General features: G+C 37.5%; 1 protein-coding gene across 1 annotated transcript in view; it reads left to right on the forward strand.

The window, feature by feature from the left end:
• The first annotated feature begins 745 nt into the window (after positions 1 to 745).
• Positions 746 to 26,961, forward strand: part of GALC (galactosylceramidase) — a 30,981-nt gene continuing 4,765 nt past the window's right edge. The window contains exons 1-15 of the mRNA XM_084207162.1: positions 746 to 887; positions 1,776 to 1,844; positions 3,706 to 3,769; positions 5,682 to 5,795; positions 7,167 to 7,306; positions 9,382 to 9,420; positions 14,603 to 14,733; positions 16,943 to 17,098; positions 19,118 to 19,242; positions 20,439 to 20,566; positions 21,020 to 21,109; positions 22,293 to 22,382; positions 22,721 to 22,865; positions 23,249 to 23,429; positions 25,652 to 25,815. Coding sequence (XP_084063288.1) covers positions 5,702 to 5,795; positions 7,167 to 7,306; positions 9,382 to 9,420; positions 14,603 to 14,733; positions 16,943 to 17,098; positions 19,118 to 19,242; positions 20,439 to 20,566; positions 21,020 to 21,109; positions 22,293 to 22,382; positions 22,721 to 22,865; positions 23,249 to 23,429; positions 25,652 to 25,815 — 1,483 coding nt within the window. The 5' untranslated portion in view covers positions 746 to 887; positions 1,776 to 1,844; positions 3,706 to 3,769; positions 5,682 to 5,701. The remainder of the gene's footprint in view (positions 888 to 1,775; positions 1,845 to 3,705; positions 3,770 to 5,681; positions 5,796 to 7,166; positions 7,307 to 9,381; positions 9,421 to 14,602; positions 14,734 to 16,942; positions 17,099 to 19,117; positions 19,243 to 20,438; positions 20,567 to 21,019; positions 21,110 to 22,292; positions 22,383 to 22,720; positions 22,866 to 23,248; positions 23,430 to 25,651; positions 25,816 to 26,961) is intronic.

Raw genomic sequence — 26,961 nt, forward strand, 5'->3', positions numbered from 1 at the left:
CCGGGAAGGGCGCGGCGCTGCCGGCAACCTCTGCGGGCAGGGCCTGGAGCCGCTCCCAGCACCTGCCCCTGCGGCGCCCCAGGATCCTTGTCACGGCGCGCTGCAATGTGCTGCTTCAAAGCGCCGCTTCGTGCCGACCCTTCGGGGCATTGGGTGGCAGCCTGAGAGTGGCGCAAAACCAGGAAACTGGCTGGGAGGGCCTGGAAATGAAAGACGCGCTAGGAAACGCCGTTCTTCGCCCGGAACAAGTATCGTGCCTTGCCGGAGGCCCCAAAAAGCAGAGTTACAGTCCCCGAAAAAGACTGTCAGCTTGACTTGTCCCCTAGGCGCGGCTGCTCACACTGCACTGAACGCCGCCCCCGCCGCGCTCCCACACAAAGCCCGCCTCGCCTCACAGCCATGCGGCTTTCCCACACTCAGGACAGGCCCGCAATGGCTCCACTCGCTGCTCGGTGCCCAACTCCAGCATGGCGACGCGCCCCTCGCCAGCTAGCCTTGCCCTTTCTCAAAATGGCAGCTGTAGCCTTCAGCCGGGCGGGGTGCCCATAAAGGCGGGGAAGCCGTCCCGCCCTCCTTTCCTTTGAGCAGGATGGCGGCGCTGGGCGGTGCCGGGCGCTGCCGCCCCGCCCCGGGGTCAGGTGCGCGCGTTGCCGGGCAGTGCGGAGGCGCTGCAGGGACGGGGCGGCCGCGGGACGCGGCGGGAGCGGAGCTGGGCCGGGATGGGCTGCGCGGCTCTGCTCTGGGGCACGATCCTGCTTGCCTGCAGCTGCGGCCCGGGGCCCCCCAGGGTCGGTGCCGCTCCGCTCTTGGCGGCCACCTACGTGCTGGACGATGCCAACGGGCTGGGCAGGGAGTTCGACGGGATCGGGGCTGTCAGCGGCGGCGGGGTGAGCGGCTCTGCCGGGGCTGCGGTGCTGGTACCCTCCTCGGCACGGCAAGGGACACCTGCGCTGGGCATCCCGTCAGTGGGAGCGTTTGGTGGCTTCGGCGGGGTCTGGGCGGGGCGTGTCGCGGAGCGGGGCCCTGAGGACTGGCGGGGTGTGGGGACAGCCCCACGATGTGAGCGGGGCCCGGCGGGGCAGGCCCGGAGGCGCTCAGGGAGCGGTGCGGGCCGTGCTCCCGCTGCGGGGAGAGGGAGCCGCGCTCCGCTTTGGTCCAGCCCTCCGGCCGCCTGCGCCGGGGCTTCGCGGGGTGCCCAGGGCCAGCCGTGTCCTGGTGCTGGTGGAGGACAGCTAAGCCGGAATGGGTTTTTATGTAGAGGTTCTTAATAGTGCCTGCGTTTGAAAATGCTGGACGAGCCAGCCGCCCGTCGTATTTCCTGTGGTCCAGGTAGCAGAGCCTTGAGATTCCCGGAGCTTTTATCCCATCTTCGACCTGCTGAGATGCTTTCTTTGGCCTCCCGCCTGTGTGCCCCCTTGCTTTGGCATATGGTGACCAAAGCAGGGAGAGTTGAGTAGAGCAGGAGAAATGGTGCTGGGAGGGAGCTGCCTCTTTCTTGTCATAAAGTCGTGTGATTTCCTTGTTTCTCTGTTCTTTGGACTGTATTTTCAGTACATTCCAGGTAACTGGAGTACAAGGCAGTTGCAACCTGTGAAACCAGAAAGGCACAGCTAGAGGTTTAGAAACAAGATATGTAGGGGCTTAGCTGAGTTCCTGGTGCTATAATTATTTTTGTGGGTTTATTAGCTCTGTGAAAGGTGTAGAATGAAAACCTGGGATGCAGTTAGACATTTGAAAGTTGTGTTTCACATTTTCCTGTTTTCTTTCCATTTTAGGCCACATCTAGACTCCTGGTGAACTACCCAGAACCTTATCGCTCTGAGATTTTAGATTACCTGTTCAAGGTAAAGTTGGTTTCACTGCTACAATAACATTTGATTTCATGCAGAATTTCTTACTGTGTAATATGGGAACTTCTATAGTATATTCTATGCTGCTTGACATCAGACAAAATCCCATGTTGTAAAGTGTCTATTTTAGTGCTGATTGTTATCAGAACCTTCAATTTTACGTGGTGTTTTTGTTCAGGAGACTGTTCCTTCATGTTGTGAAAATTCCTTTTGCGTTTCCACAATGTGTTTTGAAAATATGTTTTCAAAAATATGTTTAACTATATATTTGATCATCTGTGTGGGCTAAATCATAAGTTGTTTCTGTGGCTAAAGGGGTTTAGCTGTTCATAGTGAATGAAGCAAGGGGGTCTTAGAGACAGTTTGGATTTTTTTGGAGTACAGATAGATTAACATAGCAAAAAAATGACTGTGCAGACTGCAGGTTTGTAACAGCATATCTATTCCAAATTAGTCTCAAGTACAACTGCAGTGACCCTAGAAGGTGTAGGAAGTTCATTGGTTTGTAAGCTGTGTTAGTTAGCAAGTGTAACCTGCAGAGTTACCCAACTTAATATATGGTAAGCTTATTGCACTGGACATTAATAGCTTGTTTTGCTTTTGGCACTGTAAATTACTCTGCTGGAAGAGGATGTCATGTCACTTTCAAGTAATGCAATCCAGATGGCTGGAGGGGAATAATTTACCATGCAGTTTAAAGAATTAATTTTCAGGGATAGAGTAAGGTGTAATATGTGCCTGGGGAATCAAAGGTAATGTTTTTTTGAGACTAAAGCTGTGTGTTACTAATACGAATGTTCTGATTAGGCATGTGGTAAACCTAGAGAGATCATGACTTTCAAAGAACTTTTAATGTACTCTTTTACCAAAACCTCTTAAACTGTCTTGTTTGGGAGGGGTGTACCTTGCCTCATTCTCCTTGTCTTTTAGTGTCAGCCAACTTTCATGAATGGGAGAACAAATGTGTTAGAAGTTTAAAACAAAAAAATGTCAAAAAGAGAAATGGTAAACTGTAAATAGTTACTTTGCTGTTAAAAGCAAACAAAACCCCCAGACTTGTAAGGCAAAAGACATGTAATGTATGCAGCATTTTTTAAAAATCAAATTGCATTCCTATGTCTTAAACATTTTTTTAGATACCAAAATTATAGTTGGGTCATTCCATGAAGGAGGCCAGCTTACAAGTGGTTGTTAAAATAATGATTAATTGTAACTTCTGGCTTGAGTAACTCTTAAGCCACTAATGGCTGGAAGAACATATTGGCAGTAGAATTACCTGTATGAACTTGAATTTTAAATGTGGCTCCCGCAGTCAGATGCCAGGGGAGGAGGATGGTGGACTAGCCAATTGTTTTCCAGTGTGGTGGGTTTTTTCTTCTCTTGCCTATCTGTCTGTAGTTTCCAGATTATTCCTGACCTGTATGCATGCTCTTTCACATAAGCAGTGTAACACTTCACAAACAGGAATAAAAAATACTGACTTCAATAATTTGATTTTAAAAGAAAACGAGTTTGACTTCTAATAACATTAAAATACTGCTGTGTTCCTCATATATTCTGTGTTCTGCTTTAGTAGTGCTTTAGTATTTTCTTGAGCATAACCTATTTAAAATCTGCATGGTTGTGGAGAAGTGTTGTTTAAACAGCACACTCTTTAAAGATCAGTGTGCTATTTATCCTGGTGGATTTTCTTTTGAAAAGCAGAAATTTATATTATCTCTCATTACATTTATAGTGGGAGTTTAAAAAAGTAAAAAAATGCATTTTCAGCATGCTCAAAATTATACACTGACTTATCCCATTCTTCTTGTTAATAGCAGGATTCCGTCTGTTTTTCTGTCTCTCTTTTCCACAGCCAAATTTTGGTGCTTCTTTACATATTCTCAAGGTAGAGATTGGAGGTGATGCACAGTCAACAGGTATGGATTTTGCATGAGCAGCATTTAACTCCTCGTTTCAGTGATGCTGTAAGTAATGTGTGCTGCACAGGGAGCTGAGGCACGGCGATAGCTGAACTGAGTTGCAATAATCCATAATGGCTTGTACAAGGGACATTTACACCTACATTCTGGAAGCAGCTCTCACTATCATATGGTTAATAGGTTGCATTCTAGAGCAAATGAGTTCTGTTTTTTTCCCCTTATTGTATGTTTCTGAGTTGTAGAACATTTCTCAGGTACAAGTTTTGCAATACCAGATACTTTATGTCTTAAAAGCATGAAATACAAAGGCATCTGATCAGAAACAGTTACATTTATTTGGTTTAATTAGCTGCAATGTTTCACTAGTAGGCAGGAATTTTTTTCTTCCTGGGAAGAGTTGCAAATAAAAATGTTTTGATGTAATTTGCCTGGCCTATCTACTATATTACTATATTTACATACAGGAGGAGCTATTTAGTAACTGTTGTGACCAAAAGTTGAGAAGCAGAGACTATGGTGTGTATCTTTTTATTTTGGTATTTTTTGGTATTTTTCTTAAAGTAAGTCTGGCCACATCAGACACAGTTAGTAAACAGGGAACATAGAATTTGATTTTGTGGTTATATATATATATTTAATATATATGTTTATATATATATACTTTTATATATATATATACTTGTGTGTATATATATATTTGTATATATACACATTTTTCCCTGTAATGTCTGTGTTCTGTATAGTTAGATACTGTTTTTCATTCTTGTGTTTACTTCACAAAAATTAACATGCTAAAAAGTACTATGCTGGGTTTAAGAGCTTGGTAATGAATTTCTGGGTGGGGGGATGGAATCTTCTTGAGGCATGCACAGACCTTCTCTTCAAACACTTACTGCTGGCTCAGGAGACTGTCACATACTTGTGTGATGGTCCAGTTTTGAAAAGAAGAACAATAAGATGCATATATCTCAATACACTAGACTGCAGCTCTTCTTCTGGCCTGAGAGGTTTGATCAGGCATTCATTTGTGATATGAAGCCTAAATTTGGAATCTAATTGTTCTATGTCCCTGACAAACTTACATATAGTCAAGTGTTAGTAAGGTAAAAAAATCAATCCTATTTTCTGTGATGAAATGTGCTGTTTCAGCAGGCTTCATTTAAAACAAAGTTTCATTAGAAAAGGTCTCTGCAGACAATTTAACATGTTGCATAATTGTTGCAGTCATGTATGCAAGTTGATACTTGACTTTTGTGTGCAATGATTTCCCATGCAACGCTGATTCTTTTGCACCTTTCTAGTTTGTTTGCTTTTGCCTGAGGAAATTCCAAAACTGAATTCCAAAACGTTTTCCTGCAGTCACAGAACACCGTGAAAGTTATAAAGTATTTTGTTGTAAAAATAAAAAAACCCACAGCCTCTTTCCAGTAATTGAAAAAAATCATGATAGTTCCTTTCTTTTCTCTCCCTGGACTTGCCTTGTGCAGAAGAAAAAAACTATAACCTTGTTTGTTTTTTGGTTTAGAGATAACTTGCTTGTATAATGATTTTTTTTTCCTCTTAATCTTAATGCTGTAACATTCCTATTGGTTGTTAGTATCAAGATATGAGACAATAGCAAATATAGATTTAGTGTTATCATAGCTAGGGATAGAAAATGCCTAATAGTTAAGTACATCTGATGTTAAAAGCAGGCAAAACCCTTAAAAATAAAAAATATTAAAATTATGCTAAGTTAATATGCTAAGAACAAGGTTAGCAAATCTTGCATTTACCTCATGCCAAGGAACTTGTGAACCATGTTGGAGATACATGCTTGCATACTATGTTAATGAGCAATGCAGCAAACTTTGATGTGTAACAGCTTATGACACAGAAGATAATTGTGAGCTGCCTCTTTCCTTCCTAGATGGGACTGAACCCTCCCATATGCACTATGAAAATGATGAGAACTACTTCCGGGGCTATGAATGGTGGCTGATGAAAGAAGCTAAAAAGAGGAATCCCAAAATTAAACTGATTGGTAAATTGCTTTGAGCATTTACATTTAAATGCCTTTTTATTCCCCTGACTAAATTACCTATCCGACCCTTAGTTAACATTTTAATGGAGAGGTGTTTTGATGTTGCAGTAGACAAAGTAGAATCTCTAATATTTGTTAAGCTTTTCTTGATGCTTGCCATATTTTACCTTGTTACAGTAGCACAACATCCTGACAAGAAGCATAAGATAACAAATCTCTCATAATTTGCTTCTATTAAGTAACTAATGCTTTTAGTATATTGCAGCAATGAACATGACTGAGTTATTATGAGAGATGAATTCCTGAATAATTGAGTAAAAAAATTCAGGAGGGATAAAGCAAAGTTACTGCAAGCATAACTATGTAAATCTTACACACACTGCATTTGATTAAATGTTCTTATTACAAACCAATCACATCCCTCTTCTTCACTGCAGTGATTCTGGTCTTCTGATATGTCCTACATGTGTAGTTGAGTTGTAAGAGGAGTTTCCTCTCTTCCTGTTTTGATTGTGAGTTATGTGTGTGTTGTGACAATACAAATGTGTAACCCTATGTAGTTTTGTATTTTGGAAATACAGATGTATTTCACATGAAACAAAGTGAGAAGTCTGCTGGTTAAAAGGTGTCTTAATTCCCTCACCTTCCAGGCAGCTTTATCATATCCAGCCATGAATCAAGGCTTGGTGCAGGATTTGCCAGTCAGATTCTGTTAAGCCTACTATTTATGACTAATTGTAATTATTAATAATATCCCTCTTCCCTCACATCAAGCTCTTAATAAAGGAAGGAGGGTTTACTTTTAAAGTAGCTTATGGTATCTTATACAAGTTGGCTGGATGCTTAGCAACATCTGGTTAGATTAATTTGTTTTTTCTTATTTGTTACAAGATCCAGTGAACAGCTGAGACTTGGAAATGTGTTTTCATGATCCTAATCTTCCTCCTTCTGTTATCATCAGATATCATGACTTAAGTTCATGTTCAGGAGATAAACAATTTGTCATGTTTTGTATTGGCCCTTTTGTCTTTAGCTTTGTAAATTTTTATCCTACAATCTTTGGATTTTTAAACCAGTTAGAGCTAGTACCATAAAATTGACAAATTATATGTAGTCAGTTGTTCTCTAGTAACAAATGCTTCCTAGCTCATTTAAAAAAGCAGCTATTAATTGCTTGATCATAGTTTGTATTAGACCATACTCTGCAGTTGGAGAAGTTATGTTTCATTGTCTTCACTGGAACCAAGCCAGTTTCAAGTGCATATTTGTTCCTTCTTTTCAGGTAGAGCAAATTACAGCTTGCTCTTTAAGCTTATTGAGTAATGTAAACCAACCACTTACCTTATTAATTTGTTTTTCTTCTCTTTCCAGGGTTACCTTGGGCATTTCCAGGATGGATAGGGAAGGGTGAAAACTGGCCCTATGACTATCCAGATATCACTGCTTACTATATTATTTCTTGGATATTAGGAGCAAAACAGTATCATGATTTGGACATTGATTATATTGGGGTCAGTAAAGCAAAATCTCCTGTGTATTTTATGTATATTTTATCTATCTTCACTCCTAAAATCTTGGTCCTGTCTCTCATTGTTGATGACTGGAGGAGGATGGCAAGAGAAATTTTTTTTTCGTAATTGCAGTTTTGGCTTGTACTGTTGCCCGGGGAAAGGCAGTAGTTGTGTTAGTTTACAGTCTTCCTGAAATGATGGCTGTTAAAGCAGAAAAAAGTGTCAAATGGTTCCTGCCTTCCCAATTCTAAAACAGTTATCAAATAATTTGAGAGTTCTTTTTCCTTTTCTTCCATGTTTGTTCTGCTTGCCTTCCAGCAGTTACCACATAACAAAAAGCATCAGTTAACACAGTTTGAAAGTCAGCTAACATGACTTAGCATAAAGTATGGTTGTTATTTTGCAGAGGAGCAGTCCTCTACAACTTTTTGCATTTTTACCTGAATCATTTATAGTAGTTAAAAGCTCATGTTTTACAGTGCAACTATTATGTTGTCTTATAGTGCAATATATGGAAGTAGTGAATTAATGTCTGGGAAAAAAAAATGTCATAAATTGGAGATGAGAGAGAGAAGCAGACAATCTGAAAAAACTCTTCAAGTTCACTATTTGACCAAGAAAGTGTGTCTAGGATTCCTCTAAAATCAATCCTATACTTACTGGACACTTGTTTTGGAGTCTTAAATGTTTTGATATGAGAGGTTTAAGTCCAGAAAATCTGAAAATCACTTCAGCATTCCAGAACAAAGCTTCTAAAACTGTGTTTCCCATACCTGAGAATTCTGATGTTTTTGCTGCAATGTGGGATGGTGTATCTCCTAGGGAATGCATCCCCCTTGATGTTGCTGGCTTATTTCAATTGGGTCAGTCTTGTCCTGCGGGTAACATAGGGATATTTCAGCAATTCAGTTGTAGGGAGAGGAAGAACAATTGCTGTTACATTTTCCTCTGCCCTGTGTTCTTGGAGTAGAAAGTAAATTCTGCATTTCATTTATTAGAGTAATATTGACACAGTAATTAGCCTTCTAAATTCTCTCCTTCAAAGAAAAGGTAATTTCTGCTTACCCAGGCAATGTGATGATATTACATATTGTCTCATTTCTTTGTGGGTATAATCTGAAATACAGGGAAACAGTGAGAGGTCTGTGAAGGCTCCAAAACTGTCAAAACAATTTCAATGCTATTATGGTTGTACATTGTTAGTCTTTACCACTCTTTTTGCTATAAGTACATGTTGTGTATCACTAGTTGCTTTATGATGAGATGAGCCTTGCACTAAGTAATGTTTTGATTGGCTCATTTCTGAAGTGTCTTGTTAGCATTTATAGGAAGATGTAGAAATATAAAAATAAATTGTATTTACTCATAAGCTAAACCTTTACTGGTGAATGTGAGTCACAGTGTTCACGTTGCAGTTAGAAAAGAAAGAAAAAAGGTTTCTGCCTATGTGTTTTATAGGCCAGGGGCTTTGGTAGAACGGAAGATCAGTACTCCTGCTTTTGAATTTTGAGGTGTGTTTAGCTTAAACTATCTTTCCATAAAAGATGGAAAATTTAGAAATTAGCTCCTTTGTTTCTGTTTACGTAAAATATGCTTTTGTGTTCGAGCTTGGATGTAGTCCTGTGTAAATCAGAAAGAACAGTAAGCTTCATCGATTTTGTTCAATATGTTAGTTATTCTGGCTCTCCTATGCCCATGTATTGAACAGGGGCCCATTCATTAGGCCACACCTTGGAGCCACAACGTGTTTCTCAGTGATTCCTAGCAAACTGTAGAGCCATTGGTAATGTAACACTGCTGCCATTGTAGAGCTCAAGCAGCTCTAGCATTCTTGTCAGCAAGAAGGCAATCAGCAGACTTTAGAGAAAAGATAAACAAGCACCCACTATGAACTTTCATAGTGAATTTTCCCCAGAGAAGCTGATAACAAAATCAACCAGCACTTCCCTCTAGCACACGGAAACCATGGAGTTGATTAATGGATTCTGTAATCTTACATATATACAAATAAAATCTTTTAATTCTCCATTGACGTATCCTGATTTTTCTAAATGGATTTTACTTTCTCTTTATAGATATGGAATGAAAGGGCATTTAGTAGCAAATACATTAAGGTATGTATTCTTTTCTTATTTCTGTGAAGTGCTTGTCGTACCGTACACAAACTATTAGCTTTTCTGAATTTGTGTAGGAAAGGGACCTTAATTCTGCAGCTGTATCACTTACTGAACTCTTTTTTTTGTAGTTGCATGCATGGAAAGATATGTTCAGATATCTAGATTGTTTCTTTTGCGTGTCTGAAACTGTTACTTTGAACTTTGGGCATGTCAGTGTATGCTAAATGTTAGAACTTCTAAATTTTTATGGAAGCTTCAGTTGATGCTACTATCATACAAACTTAAATTGTCTTTATACCAGCTTGGATATAGCTAGAAGTCCAAGATCTAGTATTGCTTAAAATTCTGTAGCTAAGTTCTGTGATTACAGTACTCTGAAATATTGCTATTAAATCACAGTAAAGGCTTTGTGTTTTTAACTTTGCAAAATTCAGTACCTTTTGTCCTAAAACGCTGGAAGAACGCAGTATTTCACATAACCAACCTTAAGATAGCTATAATATTTCTCACTGCTAAATGCTCCTGCAGTGCCCCCTGCCCTGCTTGGAAAACTCTCTTCTGTTTGTTACATTGTCTTGTGGTGAAATCTTAAGCACAAGCTTCTGCTTTCCTCCTTCCCTTGTTCTTGCTTGAGGCTAAGACACAATGGCATTACCTCTTCTTAAAAGCAAACAAGACTCAGAGAATCATAGAATGGCTTGAATTGCAAGAGACCTTAAAGACCATCCAGTTGCAATCCTCCTGCCATGCTCAGAGACACCTTCCACGAGACCATGTTGCTCAAAACCTCATTCAGCCAAGCCTTGAACACTTCCAGGGGCCATCCATTCCCCCTTGTCCTGTCACTACATGCTTTTGTAAAAAGTCCTTCTCCATATTTTCTTGTGGGCTCTCTCAAGGTACTGGAAGGCAGCAATTACATCACCGCAAAACCTTCTCTTCTTCAGGCTGAGCAATGTCAAATCTGTGTCATGTCACCTTGAGGCTTTCTTGTCTGCTTGTCTTGGCTTGCTCATGTGACGAGAAAGAATATGGAGAACAAACTGTTGAGTCTAGGGGCAACATTCTACTTTATAGCTTTTTGAATACTGTTGAATTGGGACTGAGTATTTGGCTTCTAGAGCTGAATATTTAGTTTAAAATTTGACCATAAAATCACCCAAGTATTTACTGAAAGGTTTTGGCCCTTCTTCCACTGTAGGTTAACTGATAAGAGGTTTTTTATTGAACATCTATTTTACCATTCATTCTCTTACAGTGTCACTTGGCACCACTTCTCTCATCAGCACTATAGTTCTGTTTGCAGGCTGCCATTTCACAAGAGGGCAATATACCGAAATGTACTGCTGCACACCAAACATTTTCTGTAATTCCTGTTAAATACATCACAGATAAGCTCTTAGTTATCTGGCTAAATTTTTACTTGTAGATGTTATTCTAGATACTTCATCCTCTAAGGCACTCATTATGTTAAGTAAAAAAAAAAAAAAAGAAGAAAGAAATGGAGACTATAATGCTTCTAAATTCTTGTTCAAGAAAACCCTGTTCTTTCAGTTATATGAATGCTGTGTGTGATGGAGCTGTTCTGCATATGTGGAGTGTGTTTTGGGTGCATGCAGTTCTGTGCCCTTGGTACTTCTCTTTCAGCATGGAAATTCTGAAATTTTGGAAATTTTCTTCTTCTGAACTGTCTCTGTGGTTAGGCAATTTTTCTGAGTGTCTAGGTAGCTAAAATGCTTTAAATTGCTCGGATCTTCTAGTATTATGCGTTTTTCTTTTGGTAGACTTTGTGTTTCAAATGTTTCAAAAAGCTGAATAGAACTTCATTGCTACTTTTCTTCTTAGTAAGTTTTATGTCCTAATTAGTTTTAGATTTAGGCTTTGATTGTCATCAACACTTAGACTTTTATTTCTATCCTTACTTGACTACATGAAAAAGAGAAATGCTCCCTTTTCTTTTTCACATTTCCAGAGGGCTATTACAAGAAATAGTTTGAGAGTTCGTGCCTGCTGATCTTTGAAACAAGTTGCAAAATCTTTTTTATGCATGCATGCACACAGTGCATCATTCTTTTATATCTAAAATTGAAAAAAAATGTTTTAGACTGTGGGCTGGGTTTTTTTCAGATGCAGCTATATGTGCAAGCTGCTGAAAATATACTTTTAAAATTTTTTTTCTTTTTAATTTCTGGTTTGAGTTTTCAGATAGTACCAGCCTCCTATAAGTGTGGTTCATTCTTAACTATTAAGGCTTAGTATATTTTGTGTGGGTATATTTTACCTAAGAATTTCCACAGACAAATGTGAGCTGTTTATCATCTTTAACAGTGAAATAGTAAAGAGAAGCTGGAAAGACAGAATAGGAATTCTTTTCTGCTGGCGTGTTTGAATTCAAAGCTGGTTGCCCTCAGTTTTGTTGTAAATATGCAATTCTAGGTTTATTCATTGTTTTCCTTGAAAGTTAGTGGAACATGAGAACCAAGTAGTGGGTAAACTTAAATATTAAACCCTTAAAACATCAAGGATTTTTTTTTTTTGTTCATTAAAATGGGCAGTGGAAAATTGTTTAGGTGCTCTTCACTTGAACAGGACAGTGTTTGGCAGAGATTTCTGTTCTTGTAGAGAGCTGCATGGATAGGTCTTTTCTATTTTAAAACTTCAATCCTTGTTTTTTTAATGTACTTTTTTGTGGATCAGGTCAACTTTTGCTTCTGATCACTTGGGGAGGTGTGTCCACTTCCACATTTCAGCCAGCTGTCATTTTTAGATTAGTTTAATATGACTGAATTAATGATAAAACCATTACTTTTGTCTAATGAATTACATACGTGCCAGGGAGTCAGTATGTTGAGTGTTCAAGTGGAGTTTATGTGTGCACTTACGGTGTCAAAAGTTATCCAAGTGCTGAGAAGCCCATTTCTGTGTAATGACCATCTCAATATCAGAGGTAACCTTCAGTTTTAAAAATACTTACCATTAACTTCATCTTAGTTGCCACCATAGCTCTTGTTTGAGAAGTGAGAACTTTTATCCATCGTGGTCTGTAAATAGAGGCTTCCACTGACTCCTTCCAAAGTTCTTGTTTTCAGTCTTAAATTTCGTGTTGCCTCATTGATGAAGGCTGTACTTTAAGTGGTGTTATCTGTTACTAAGGTGCTTCGACATTCTTTGGACAGACTGGGTCTATGGAACATTGGCATCATCGCTGCGGATGGAGATTGGAGCATCTCTAAAGAGATGATAGTTGATCCCTATCTTAATGATGCTATTGAGGTAGTCGGGTAAGTGTGGGAGAAGGGAGGCCTTTTAAACATTGCTTCCTATCTGTAAGTCTTCCTCTCCATTTTCAAGAGTCATATATTCTTATTTCATACTTCCTAGCTGTTTCCATTTTTTCCATCATTGTGTACAGTGGTGATGGATAGTCTTGTCTTTCTCTCTTCTTTCGGTTTAGTACATGTGTAAGTTGACCTTATCACTCTTCTATAATTTCTTTCAAGTGTCCATTTAGGAGCTGTGTTTTAGGCTTCTTAGTGCTAGCAAATGGCAGGAAACTTCTAACTAATCTGCATGTGCATGTTCCAAGTCAGAAAAACCTTAGGATTGGATTCTTGGTCTGCAACTGGTTTTCATTTTGGGTGAACTTGAACTTTCGGAGTGGAACTTATCACTCTGGGACTTTCTCTGGCTGCAGCTGAGATTTTTCTGGTCATATACTAGAGCTAGAAGTTTTTGTTTCTTGGTTAATTTCTGATAACAGATAATATTAGAAATGCACGCACTGACAGTAACATAGAAATAAAAACAAGCCTCCAAAGTTTGTAAACTAATACAGTTTATCTCAATTTTTTCTGTTGGTGTTTCAGCAAATGTCAACTCAACTGTTTGCCTTCACTCTTGTTCCATAATACACTTTTTTACTTGCTTCTTGCAATTTACTCTGCTGCTCTTGCTCTTTTTGTAAACTCTGGTTTATCAATATTATACATCATTTTCACAAAATTACACATTCCCAGTGGAAATTACCCGTGCAGATAGAAATTGCTTACTTGTGTCCCATTTGTTAACTTGTTTATCTCTGTTGTTAACCTTACTGTGATAGGAATGTTCTTGTGGTCACTCATGTATCATTTATCCACTCATGTATGTAAGGGGGTAAGATATGCTCATCATAGTTTAAGTGAATGTATGGTTCAAGGGTTGTAGCAAGTCAGTTAAGCGGGGATTTTATAAAGAAACTGCTTTCCTATGTGTTGAGTTTGTAAACATGAATCATAATGGTCTAAAATCAACTTTAAAATTCTCTTAGGTTAGGTAAGACTTGCCGCCCAGCAGTTGCATTAGGAAATGTTTTAGTAATGTTTTCCACGACAATACAGCTTGAAGAATGAATGCACTGACTGGGTACGGTTGTTGTTTCTTTAAGAGCTTGGCAGAATCAAGGATAGGAATACTTGTTTTTGTTTGGGCTTTTAGAACGTGTTTTAGTTGTTCTTTAAAATGGAAGTTATTTTTGTCTGAGGTTTTTCTTGGATGTCATACAGATTTTCCCCCAACTTCCCCATCACCACTGATCACAAAAAATGAACTGTTAGGTTTTCCTATGTAGTGGTTTTGTTATCTATCAAGAAATTAAGGCTAGTACAAAATAAGAACACCATGTTTCTCAACCAATGCTGACGTTAAGGTACTAACTACCATAGAGACTGCTTGCTGACCTAGTGAAAGATAATATTTAGCTGTCTGTCCTTCAAATGCTCAGGTTCAGAAAGTTCACACACAATCTTGTAGTTTACTTAACAGCACTGTAACATCTAAGTGGCTGATCTGCAAATAGAGTATCTTGCATGAAATGTGATATGCTTTGTCTTTATCTGTACTTTTGTATCTGTAAGAAGAACAAAATATTTTAAATTTTTGCTTTTATCATGTATTTTGGAATTCAGTATGGTAGAAGAAGAAGGTGTCCTTTGAAGTCACTTTGTGCTTGACAGTTTTGTATGTTTTGTTTTGTGTAACAGTTGTCCAAGTTGCAGAAACATGAATTGAAGCATAGTAGTTTATTCAACTAGTGCTGAAGAAGATGCTGCCTTTCCCAATATAAAGTTTTGACAATTTGAAAAACATTTTTTTTCTTTTTCCCTTCTCTCTGTTCTTTGCTCTCCTTTTTTTTTCCAAGCTGTTGAGGTACACATTGGATAAGCATGGTCTGGAGCAGGTGAGGATCATAGCCAGCGATAATCTGTGGGAGCCCATTTCCTTTGTCATGATGGTTGACTCTGAGCTCCACGAAGTGGTCGATGTGATTGGGTAGGGGGTTCTCTCTGTTCTTCTTTCTTGGTGGTTTGTTTATAGTTTGTCTTCATCTTATTTATAACTAACACAGACAAAACTATACCTCTCTGTACTCTCACCTGCAAGGAAAGGATTGATACTGTAAAACTTTCTTACTAACCCAATCAAATCACACAGCTCTTGTCCCAGTAACAGCCTCAACCTTTAATTGAATCAGGAGTCTTCTATCATGCTGAAGATTCCTGTTGGACATTTTGATGGATTGAAGGTTTTTTGGACAACACTGTTTATCTTAAGGTTTTGATTACTCTTAACTGGTATACAAAAGGTGCTTTAGCTTTGCAGCTTAATACACAGCCTTGTAATTTCCACGGGCTTGCTACTGAAATTTTGTGATCCAGAAATGAATTTGGGCTGGGATTCTTCTTTGAGTTACAGTGGCTTCTTTGAGTTACAGTTCCCATTTTGTTTTAATGACAAATTTGTGTTTGGAAAACATGGAACCAGCTGACTTGTTATTCTAGTTCTGTGTTTTGTCATAATAATATTTTGCTAGTGGACTAAATTTGAGATTGATTACTGACTTGATGGCTGAATGGAAATGTGTGTATGAAATGTTCATTAACTTTTCTTTTTACAGTAGCTCTAAACTTCACTTACTAGGTCCCATAAACTTGCCTGACCCAATCACATGCTTCAAATTTGTCAGTTCCTTGCTTCAATTTGAGTCTTTTCCATTAATCTTTATATATCTCAGCCATAGGAGGTGTAGAAATGAGGGCTTTTTCTGCAAATACATATAGGAAGTCAGTGTCACCTACCCATGCAATTAACCCCTCCCCCCATTCTGAACATGAAGAGTATCCTGGCACTTTTTCACAGGTGGAGTCTTGGATCATGTCTGGATGAAGCTCAACACTTTTTACATTGTCTAAGTAAGGTGTATTTGCTTAACTCTATAAATGTAAGTTTTACATCCCTACTCTGATTGAGTCTTAGCAGGAAAATTAAATATCTCTTGTGTATTTCAGCTTTTATTGGGCAGGGATATTGACACTTAAGAAACACCTTTTCAGGAGTGTAGAAAGACAAATTCTTCCTTCTCTGCTTTGTTTTTGCAAGCTATGCACTTTATGCCATTACAAAAACCTTTTGCTTTGTACTAAGGCAGTACTTAGGTTTCCAAGCCAAAGGGGAAATACACACTAATCTGAACAGCAGAGCAGAATGTAGCTAAAATCCCCACTATCTGTTACATTACCGATAGTGAGGCTGCATATGAAGGACTACAACACTGGGAAGTAGGTCATTGTCCACTAGAGGGAAAATAATGAAAAACCCCCAACAGTCAGCCTAGAAAAACTTGTGTTTTTTGTAGTCCTGCCTTGACAAATGTATCAATTTGTCAAGTTGCAGTCTATTAGTAAAGGAAATAGTTTTATTTTAGTGTATATATTAAGTGTGTTAAGTGAATGTGCTAAGTGAGGAAAATCACAACCCGGTTTTCTGCAAGTGGTTTGAAAGGTTTTATTTCAGTCAGCAAACCTTACATGGTGGGTCAGTGTTGTGACTGAATATAATCAAAGTCTCCACTGGGAGAAAGGATGTCTCCCTCATATTGAAGAAGATCTTGAAAAGAAAATTAGCTATCATTATATGTTTCAGCTATTATCAGTTTTTACCTTGTAACTTCTCTATTCCAATTAGCATGTTTTCTTGAAACCTGAGTTTGTTAAAAAAGATATACAAAATCAGTCAAGTTCGTGTTTAGTTCTAAGACATTCATGCAGCTAAATTCTTAGCATAATGCCTAGTGCTGTATCTTACTGTCGGTTTTATGTTATTTATAGTTTTGTTTAAGATAGTATGAGTTAGCATGTATTTTCTCTATTCAGCATGTTATGGTAATGACCATCTTGAAGCTCAATTTCAGGACAGAGATTTGCTTTAGCAAGCTGTGAAAATTGCATGGCGTCTGTAAATCTAAGTTTATCTAAATGCTATCATGTAGCGGAAGAAATAATCTACTGATATAAATACAATAAGCTCTGGAATGTTACAGCTCCCCCTTGTTCAATTTTCTTGTATTCCACTTGCAGTATTCCAAAGAAATTTTATTTTTCATTTTCAGTTTGAAGGAAGCGAATCATTGCTGCTATATGTACTTCCAAAGTTCGATTTTCTCTTTGTATTAAGTGCTCTTTCTTTTCAAAATATTGTGTAGGGCTCACTATCCTGGGACAAAAACAGTGGAAGATGCCATATTAACTGGGAAGAAACTGTGGTCATCAGAAGATTACAGTACTTTCAATAATGATGTTGGTGCAGGCTGCTGGGCTCGGATCCTGAACCAAAACTATGTGAATGGGAACATGACTGCGTAAGTGTTGGGCACTGTCGCTTGCTTTCACAACTTGGGGTGTAAGAATTATTTGAAGTGCTGTATAACACATCCATCTTCTCTGGTGAGAAAACAGGTAAACTGAAAGTCACCCCAATGTGGTCTGAATTCAGATATTGTAAGATTGGAAATCTGCTGTTCTGACCTCTTTCTGGAGTAGAAGTCTCACAGGTTTCAATGTATTCTTATTTCCCAGCACTTGATGGGGTTATGCAGTTTATGCAGTGGGTTTATGCAGTTAATTTCAGATGCCTTTGCGAATGATGATGGTTATTAAAAAAGAGAATGTTCTTAAGAAGAGGTAACATTGGAGGAAAATAACAATAAAACTAATTTAGCATATTTTTCTTAAGGTCTTTATCAGATTGTCTTCAGTTAAACAGATAATTACAGATGTAATTATCTAGTTTTTCCATACAACTTCTTTCTCAGAATCCATTCTTACACATGCATGATAAATTTACTGTTTTCTGCACATTTTCTTTCCAAACTGAAAACGATAAAAAAAAATGTTCTCTTTACTGGGAAATTACACAACTCAGTTTTAGAAAAGAACAGAGAATAAAGTTTGTTTCTGGTGCAGCAACTGGTAATCTGAAAGAAAAAGTTTGACTAAAGAAGCTGTAGGCATCCAGATGTAAGCAAAATTGTTCAAAGCTTTTAGATGCTTTGTAACTTCATTTTGGAAAAATAAGAGAAATCTTCTTGTTGCTTCAAATGGAGTGCAGGAAAAATCACTAATACTTGTAAAGGGAAATTTCTTTACTCACCTCATTTCTGCAAATCTTCTGTCTTCTCTGCAAGCTGAAATTTTCAAACAGGTGAATATTTCCTGCATGAATTTCTGATCATTCTGCTTGCTTCTTAATCCTCACATACTTTAATATCTTAATTTGGGGTCATTTTTTTCCCATTGTTTTTCTATTTTTCCAAGCCCTTTCAAATTATATATACCCATTTCTTTCGCAGCCTAACAGTGAGGCATATGTGTTGTGTTTATAAATTATTGTAAAATAGTTCTAAGTCCAGATGTCCAACAGTGAAGTTATCTTGGCTTGTATACTGAAAACAAAATCTTTCTGACGAAAGGCAGCTTATCTTTCTGCTAAGTTTGTTTCCTTTGAAGTTGACTTTCCTTCTTTTCTTTCTAAGTTTGAAATCAACAGAACAAGTTTGATGTGAGCAAGTTGAATTTACAATTCAACAGCTGTTTATTTTATGATCATGTTTTTGTAGACTTCCAGGATCTCTTCTGTGTGTATGTATAGTGTGATAAGTCTGTGGCAGTGACTTTAGAATGAGGCCATTGTATGCACCTGTATGCAATAGCAAAACAGATTGACAGCTTTTGCCTTTTTCTTAACTACTCTGTTAAACTGTATTTCCATACTTATGGCCCAGAAGTCTTTAAAGTCCTTGCAAAGCATTTTCAGTGAAGCCCAAATCAAAGTGCGTGAAGTGATTATCCTTGTCAGGATGGAGCAAAAACTCCTGGAGAATGGCTGGTTAAAGTTGTTTTTTGTTTTTTTTATGGATAAAGATTTTTTTTTTGTGGTACTTAACTGCTTCCGTAAAAAACACCCAAAACAGCTACCACCATGCACAGAAATAACCAAGCAATGACAAAAACCTCAATGAAACAACACTCAGCAAAAAGCTGTAGACTTTGCTAACAAATTTTTTTTCTCTTCATAACAGGAAAAAACCTCAAACAAATGGATTCTTTGCCTGCAGTACAGGTTTCTTTTAATGTTTAATGAGCACCACTTTTTGTGGTGTTACTAGCTAGAGAATTTATCACCCATTTTGGAAGAAGTCCTCAACAGTGATTTGCTGATTTGCTTTATTTTCCTCTCCTGTGGGTTTTCTTTGTGGGAAAGATATTCCCTCCTACCCCCAAATTGTTTTCATTGTGTGTTGGAGAAAAAGGAGGAATGGATTCTTGTACAAAGTTAATCCATTCCATATGAATGGAGAAAACACCTGTTTTTCTTCCAGAACAATTGCATGGAACCTGGTGGCTAGTTATTATGAGGAGCTGCCCTTTGGTCGATGTGGATTAATGACAGCGCAGGAGCCGTGGAGTGGCCACTATAAAGTTGAATCTCCTATCTGGATTACAGGTGAAAGTCTTGCAGTTATAATTTGGTGATCTGACACCAAACATCACTGTATTTTCCGAGGCCTTTATTTATTTAGTGGTTTTATGTAGATTATTTTTTGTACCAAATTGAGGTAGATTTGTGGAAGGTTTTGTGAATACATTAAGAAAAAAGAAAATAATCTCATTTCAATAGAAAGCAGAAAGATATAATAGTAAGGGAAATATTTATACTGGACCTTTAGCTGTATCAGAAAGTAATAAGCTACTGCCTTTATAGCTGTTACTATTGAAATATTTTGATTTGAAGTGCCTGTAAAGGTTAATGTGTTTTCCTGTTTCCTTTCCCTTTTTTATTTTTAATCTTTGAGTATCAATCAATTCCATTTGGTACTTCTCCGTTTACAAAAGTGGAACAAAGAATCTCTGTATTCTTTTCCTACTTGGCATTCTTGGCTTGTGTAAATCAGCATTTCCTTGAGCTTGGGAAAGGGAAGCGTGTTCACGTAGTGTCTGTGGACACACAGATTCACTGGCTACTCTGTAGTCCTGTAATGTTTTACTGTCTTTGCTGCAGTTCTGTAGAGTAACTATGCAGTGCCATGAAGGAGGAACAAGACAAATGCTTTAATTTTTTTTCTTCTGCTAGTTATCTATATTTGTAAAAGCATTAAAGCAAAACTAGCCACAGTTTCCCATTAATAGAACAGCTGAGCAGTTGCTCCTATGACCGCATTGCTCAGGATTTTTATGATCTGGGTCATATTCTTCTTTGATAGTTTATGAAAACCCTACTTATTTAGTTATTCCTCCTGAAGTTGCCCATCTGTGCTTTCCCTGCCAATTATTTGTTAAAAAGAAATGTTTACTTTATTTGAAGAAAAAAAACAGATTTGGGAAAATCTAAACTGTGATGAATATTCAAATTGAATAGACAAGATTACTATATATCGTTTGTGCTTAATGTCTAAATAATTGCTATCATTTTAACTGTTTTGTCTGCCACAGTGTTGATATTTTTAATTTTCCCATAGTATAGTTCTCTAATATTTCCTCTTATATAGGTAAATTTTGTTTTGGAAGTTCTATTACTTTCTTTCCCAAATAAGGTTTCAGTTTTGTTAGCATGTATGAGAGAAAAATTTAAACAAGCTTACAAATGTTACCATTTCTATTAATTTGTATTAATTAATTACTGTATTCTAATTTTTGCCTCAGCACACACCACACAGTTTACTCAGCCAGGCTGGTCATACTTGCAAGTGGATGGCCACTTAGAAGGAGGTGGCAGTTTTGTAGCTCTGACAGATGGTCTAGGAAACCTTACCATCATCATTGAAACTATGGTATGTGCATCAGCAACTCCAGTGGACTAGAAAAGTTACAGGAAATGTTTTGTTATGAAGAACCTGTCTTGATTTATGTGGTTTGGTATCTGTGAATGTTCTTTGATACTTGTAGCTTTATTAGTGAGTTCACTATAGGCTGTTTTTTCTATCTGAACCTAAAATACCTTGTTGAGACTTCCTGGAGGCCAATATATGTGCCATCTTTGTCTTTTTATTGTACATTAACTTTAATTGGATGACACACTGGGAGGAAGTTATATCATGTGCTTTCTTAAAATCTATATTCAGAATAATATGATTAAACTACTGCAATTGCAGCTATTAAGATAACAGTGAAATAAATTATTGCTCTTTTAATTTCAATTCTGTGCTGTAGGTTTTTCATGAATGTTGCTATGTGTTGCATTCCAGTAATGTGTCTCTTCTGTTACATTTGTCTTTTTTCTTCAGAGTCATAATCACTCTAAATGTATCAGGCCTCCATTGCCAAATTTCAATGTCATACCTCAGAGAGCAACTTTCTACCTCAGAGGGTCATTTGTAAGTAGATCTTGAAAACATTTGATCAGCCTTGTAAAATGAATTGCCATTCATAATCAGATACATGCAAGTCAGTATCACAGGTTGTAATGGATAACTGAAATCGGAGAATTGCTGCCTCTCAGTCTAATCATCTGTGTATTGAAGAAGAAATTTCATAGGACAGAAATGCAACTAAATTTTTCTTTAGAATACATTCCAAGGCTGGGTGCTCTGACATGCTGACATAGCTGGTCGGGTCGGCACAGCCATGGCCTTTCTAGTTATCAGTTAATTTTCAGGGGGATATCTGTAGGTTTTGTTATTGCATCCTGTGAAGAGATATTCTGAGAATCTCCTAGTAGTTGATTTGTTTACTCTATTTTTTAATTTCACTAAAGTATATTTCTCTCTGAAATGTGAACAATACTTTCACAGTGTAAACTGGAGGGAATCATTGTTAGTTGATTTGGATGATTCCTTCTCAGAATTTGACAGTTACTTATTTGGAATTTGATTTTGATTTTTTGGCAGCAACAATTTATTTTAGGAGGAGATAATTTGGATGATGTTTTTGACAATAAAATGGTTCACTTAGGAAAAGTAGTTGAGTGTCAATTTGGATACATAGCTCCCTTTTAGGGAAGTATCAGATCGCTTATCCAAATCAAGCTCTAGGTTGCTTGCTTTGTTGTTGATGTTGAAGAACTTTTAGGGGTGAGGTGTGATCAAAATCAGATTCTAATATAGTTGATACGCAGAATTGAGTATTGCAGAAGGCTGGAGACATGTGAGTGAAATACTTTGCTCAAAAAATAAAATCCAAGAACTAGCAACTAGACTGAAGGTCTCATAAAACTTGTGGGATATTATTTCAGTCTGGTTCCTTTTTGGAAGAGCGTTTGTAACCAAGGTGTATTGTTGGTGATTGAGAAGCTAAAGATTGTGTCTGTGTTGACAGTGCTTTCTGTCTTTATAAGCAACATTAGGGCCTGTTAGGGCAATGCCTTATTGGTGTACAATCTATAAAAATGTAAGGCATATGTAATGATTAGTTGAATAAAGTTGAGGCATCTAATGTGATCAACAGCTTTAAAGTAACAAAAATTAGACACCCATAGAGGACTGGTATTTCTCAAGTTGAATATTCAAGGTTGTTTATTTTGCTGTTGTGTTTTAAATTGTATGGTGTGTTCCGTTGTAGTATATGGTGGAGACCCTTCAAGTGTGGCATTCCAGACTTGATTTTGAATCTGGAAACTCCAGCCTTTTCCAGCAACTCCGTCCTTTACAGGTAAGTTGATCAGTTTTAATTATCAGTCCCTCTGCAGTTTCAGGTGTGTGTTCCCTCTTTGGTGAAACTCCTCAACTTCCATGCTTAAGCTGCAAATTTAGGGTGTGTTTTAAGGCTGTTTGGCTGCAGTTTTACGGGCTCTGTACAAGTGTACCTGGAGGTAATAAGAAGTTTGGGGAAAAGTAGTTTTAAAAATAACCCAGAGATATTTGAATGCTGAGGCAAGAAGATGGGAATTTTGCCTTAAATCAGGACTTCAGAGGATCTTGACTTCAGGAGCTTGGGTATTTTGTCATTTAGTTGTTAACTTTTGCAGCTTGAGCTTTTTTCAATTCCAGGTATGGAGGGGAAGATTTTCTTTAGATCTAAACGTGGATGAAGTCTACACTTTAACCACACTCAAGACAGGATGGAAATGTGGTTACCCAGAGCCGCCGCCTCCTCAGCCCTTTCCTTCCATTTACAGTGATGATTTCAACATACGTAAGCCAGAATCCTCTTATCCAAAAAGTTCATTCACACAGAGATATAATTGTAATGTAGGAAGGTAGTAAGTTATGTTATTTGAATCATCTATATGAGGCAGCCTGAAGGTCTATTTTGTTTATTTATACCTGTTTTTCCAAAAACTTACACCTGTATGAATGTACACCTTACTCTTGGAATGAGGTGTATTTAATTTAATGTCTTACCTGGTGTTCATGTGTTTCCAAAACTGGTGTCTGCTTAAAAACTTCCATTTTGGGGACTGCTTTGATACAGCAAGTCAAAAATCTGGAGGAAATTTTCAGGAGAAATTTCTGAAAACAAGTACATCGAAGAAAAATAATGTTTTAGAGTTGATGTGTGTTTTATTTTCTGAACAGGTAATCCACCTTTCAGTGAAGCCCCAAATTTTGCAGATCAGACAGGTGTATTTGAATACTTTGTAAATGCTTCTGACCCAGGAGATCATGTGTTCACACTCCGCCAGGTGGTGGTTCAGCGGCCCATCACTTGGGTTTCTGATGCAGACCAGACCATCAGTGTCATAGGAAATTTTAAGTGGTATGTAAATACTATTTTGTAGTGACATTTGGGGAAATGTTCTCCTTACCAGGGCGAGTAATGATCAGTTAATTTGTCTCAAGCCTCATTTCTCTTGGACAGAGGGTTTTTGCTTTTGCCTTCAGATTCTCTGTAGATGTGTAGGAATGATGATTCAGGCACTTCTAAAAGTCATTGAGCCCTGCACAGGGACAAAGGTCAGCTGTCTAAATGACTCTTAAAGGATGGGGAGTCACCACATTTCATGATTGTTAGCCTAATGCTGTACTGTCTTAGAATGTGTTGGGTTTTTTTTGCTTATGTCCTTCTGGCCATATTTGTTCAAGCTAATTTTTTATACTAATGGATCTGAGTTGGCATGCTAGAAACACCAATGTGTGCCTTGAGTTTCTTTTTTCCTAAATTGGACCAAGAAAAGGATTAATTTTGAATTACATAGTTTTGAGTTATTTGTTAGGAGTTTGATCAGTCTCATAACTCTCAGACTATTTCATTTGTATTTCAATTGTATTTGTTGGAGACTGCCATCTTCTGAGCAGTTCCTAGAAATGTGTGGCTTTGATGCCAGTCCTACTTCAACCACTTTTATTTCTGGTTGAAAGTAACTGAGGTTTACTGCTTTGAATAAAGTTTGGTTATAACTGTAATTCTTTCTAGGAGCTAAAAAATTGCTAGGAGCTATAATGATGGTAATTCAGAATCAAGCAGCATATTTTAGAATAATGTTTATTTAAAATTAATAAGCATTTGGGAAAGAGCCTGTTAACTAATTATGACTTTAATAGTAATAATAAACTTCATGCTAAAAACTTTATCTTCTGCTTAGAGGTCTAGCCTAAATTCTTTTGATACATTTTTTAAAATAGCAATTTTGTCAGGTTTTTTTCACTTTATTTAGATAATTGATCTGGCAAAAGCTTTTTCAGAACTTGCTTCACACTTCTAATTTCAGGCCTGGAGATGTGATTGAATCACTTTGATCTAAAGCCTGGAAGAATACCACCCCCTTGTACTTGGAGGTTGTTCTTCAGTTATCTGATGTTTTCTTTTGCAGCCCTCTGTTAAGAAAAGCCTCATATCCTCCCTATAATCAACTTTCTCTCATTGAGTAAATTACACTCAGTGATTCCTGTAACAGCTACATAGGGCATATTTTTAAATTACTATACTGAGATTCCTAAAAAACTTATATTATTTTGTTTTGGTTCTGTTTCTTTCTGAGTCTTCATCTTTCAAAATCAAGCTTGCTTCCTGAATATTTGGTGTATTATTCAAGTTTTATTGACTGTAACATTTTATAATGCTAGTCCTCAATTTCAGGCCCTCAAGTTTGTTTGCTTGTTCCTCAGTTTAAGACTCAACTTGTCCCCAGCAGATATTTTCAACAATGAACACCTGCTATTGGAACTCTGAGCCAATCTTGCATTAAATTTCTCTGTGGGATGATACTTTATTTCAGTTGTCAGTGAAAATTTATCATGATTCAATTTCAGGATTGTTTGGATTTTAAACTTGTGCGTGTGAAAGCGTTTTTCCTCTCTTACTGTGAATTTGTTAGTGTTTTTCTCTGATGGTTTTATTGAACCTGGATATATTCTGAAATTATTACTATGTAATTATTGCTGTATTGCCTTGGGTCTCTTTATAATGGCATAAGGGAAATGGGGGGGGTCTCTTTTTTGATAAATGAGAAGGCAAGAAAGTAATCTGTTTTATGTCATGACTACATATTCAGGAATCTGGAGCATTACATTAGAATGAAAACTTAGGCCATTCTTACTACTCTGTTAGAAGTCAGAAGAAAAGTTGCTAGAATAGATATTCTCTGATTCAGTAATCAGCTGAGCTGCTGTCACAGAGTCTTTTCACATTCTGTAAATAATTATAGATAATTATTACTACTTAAGTAAGTGACCTTGTGGCTATATCTGTATTACAAGTGCTTTCAGATGTGGGATGTAAATCCATTAATAGAGGGAAAGAATTTTTATGGTTAAGAGCCTTGTAGTGCAGCTCTGAGGAGGAAGTTGTGTAAATTTTCCGGGTGCTATTTGATGGCTCTGGTATTACTTTGTTTTATTCTTTACAGCTCTCATTGCATACATAACACAGTGCTTTACTGTTGAGCTGGAGTATAATCTCAGAAAATCAAATAATTTCTAATACTGCCTATTCAAAAAAATGGATTCCTTCCTTGTTAAAACACTAATCTTCTCTTACAGGGTAAACATGACAGTCACTTGTGACATCTACATAGAAAAACCACGTGATGGAGGCGTGTTTATTGCAGGAAGAGTTGACAATGGTGGGATATATGTGCGAGATTCCAAAGGAGTTTTCTTCTGGGTTTTTGCAGATGGCACCTACAGAGTCACTGGTGACCTAGGTAAGCAGTTCTTTGCAAAAGGGCATGCTGGCATATGGACATATCATTTTGATAACTTTGATAAAAATAGGTAGCATTCAGATTTTATAGTTTATTTGTCATTACTATGAATTTATCATTACTATGAATTTGTCATTACTATGACAATAGTAATATGTCATTATTATGGTTCTAGTGAAGGACACTTTTCATATGTGAAGGAAGCATCTGAAGGCTACTGGCTGGCCCATTTCTCAGGCTCAGCTTTCTCGAGTTTTTGTTTTTTTCACTGGCAATGTCTGCTTTACACTAGCAAATATGAACTATTTTGCTTTTTATAAATAGTCTGATGCAATATTAATTACAGAAAGATTTGACCTGAATTCTTAAACTATGCATGAGAAAAAATCCCGATTGACATGATATGGCTTTTCTTAGAGAGCAGTTCAAGTCACTGTACTTACATCTGGCTTAAGTGATGATCATAAGTGGCCTCCTGTTTCCTCAAATTATGCATCCTCCTGTTAGTGTAGCTTAGTGGAGTGAGCATGTTCTACTTGTGATGTTAACATGCATGTATGTTCATCTCTAGAGCACTTGACAGGCACTGGCCTATTTAATTGTTTAAATGCATTTCCTATCACTTCAGGACTAAGAATTAAAATTTTCAATTGTTTCTGATGAGTCAAATGTAGCTTCTAGATCTACAGTATATCTGTTAAGATATATTTTGTGTGGGTGTGTCTGTGTTCCTTTCCACTTCTACCATAGACAGGCAGCATAACAGAGGTTTTACATAGCTTCTCTTAACATATCAGGGCTCCCTAGGGAAACTATGTGAAAATTAAGTCTTAGCTGTATGGAAATACATACTTGTGCTTAGGATTGACTCAATTTTTTATTTGTAATAAGACCTAACAACATTACCTGATTAGTTTCTCAAGCTGTCAGAAGTAATTTTTCCTAGAGGAAATGAGTGGATTTTGATCAACCACCCTGTTATTTCAAGCTGAGACTCTTGTTACACAATATGATAATTTTTTCTGTACAGCTATTTTCAGTCATCTTTATATTTTTCTAGAAGGGAGCCTAAATGTTAAATTATCTACTGAATAAATGAAGACTTGTAGTGCTTAATTTTTTTCAGGTCTTTGTCTTCCCTCCAGG

This window comes from Fringilla coelebs, assembly GCF_963513975.1.
Source record: "Fringilla coelebs genome assembly, chromosome: 6".
Classification (NCBI taxonomy): Eukaryota; Metazoa; Chordata; class Aves; order Passeriformes; family Fringillidae; genus Fringilla; species Fringilla coelebs.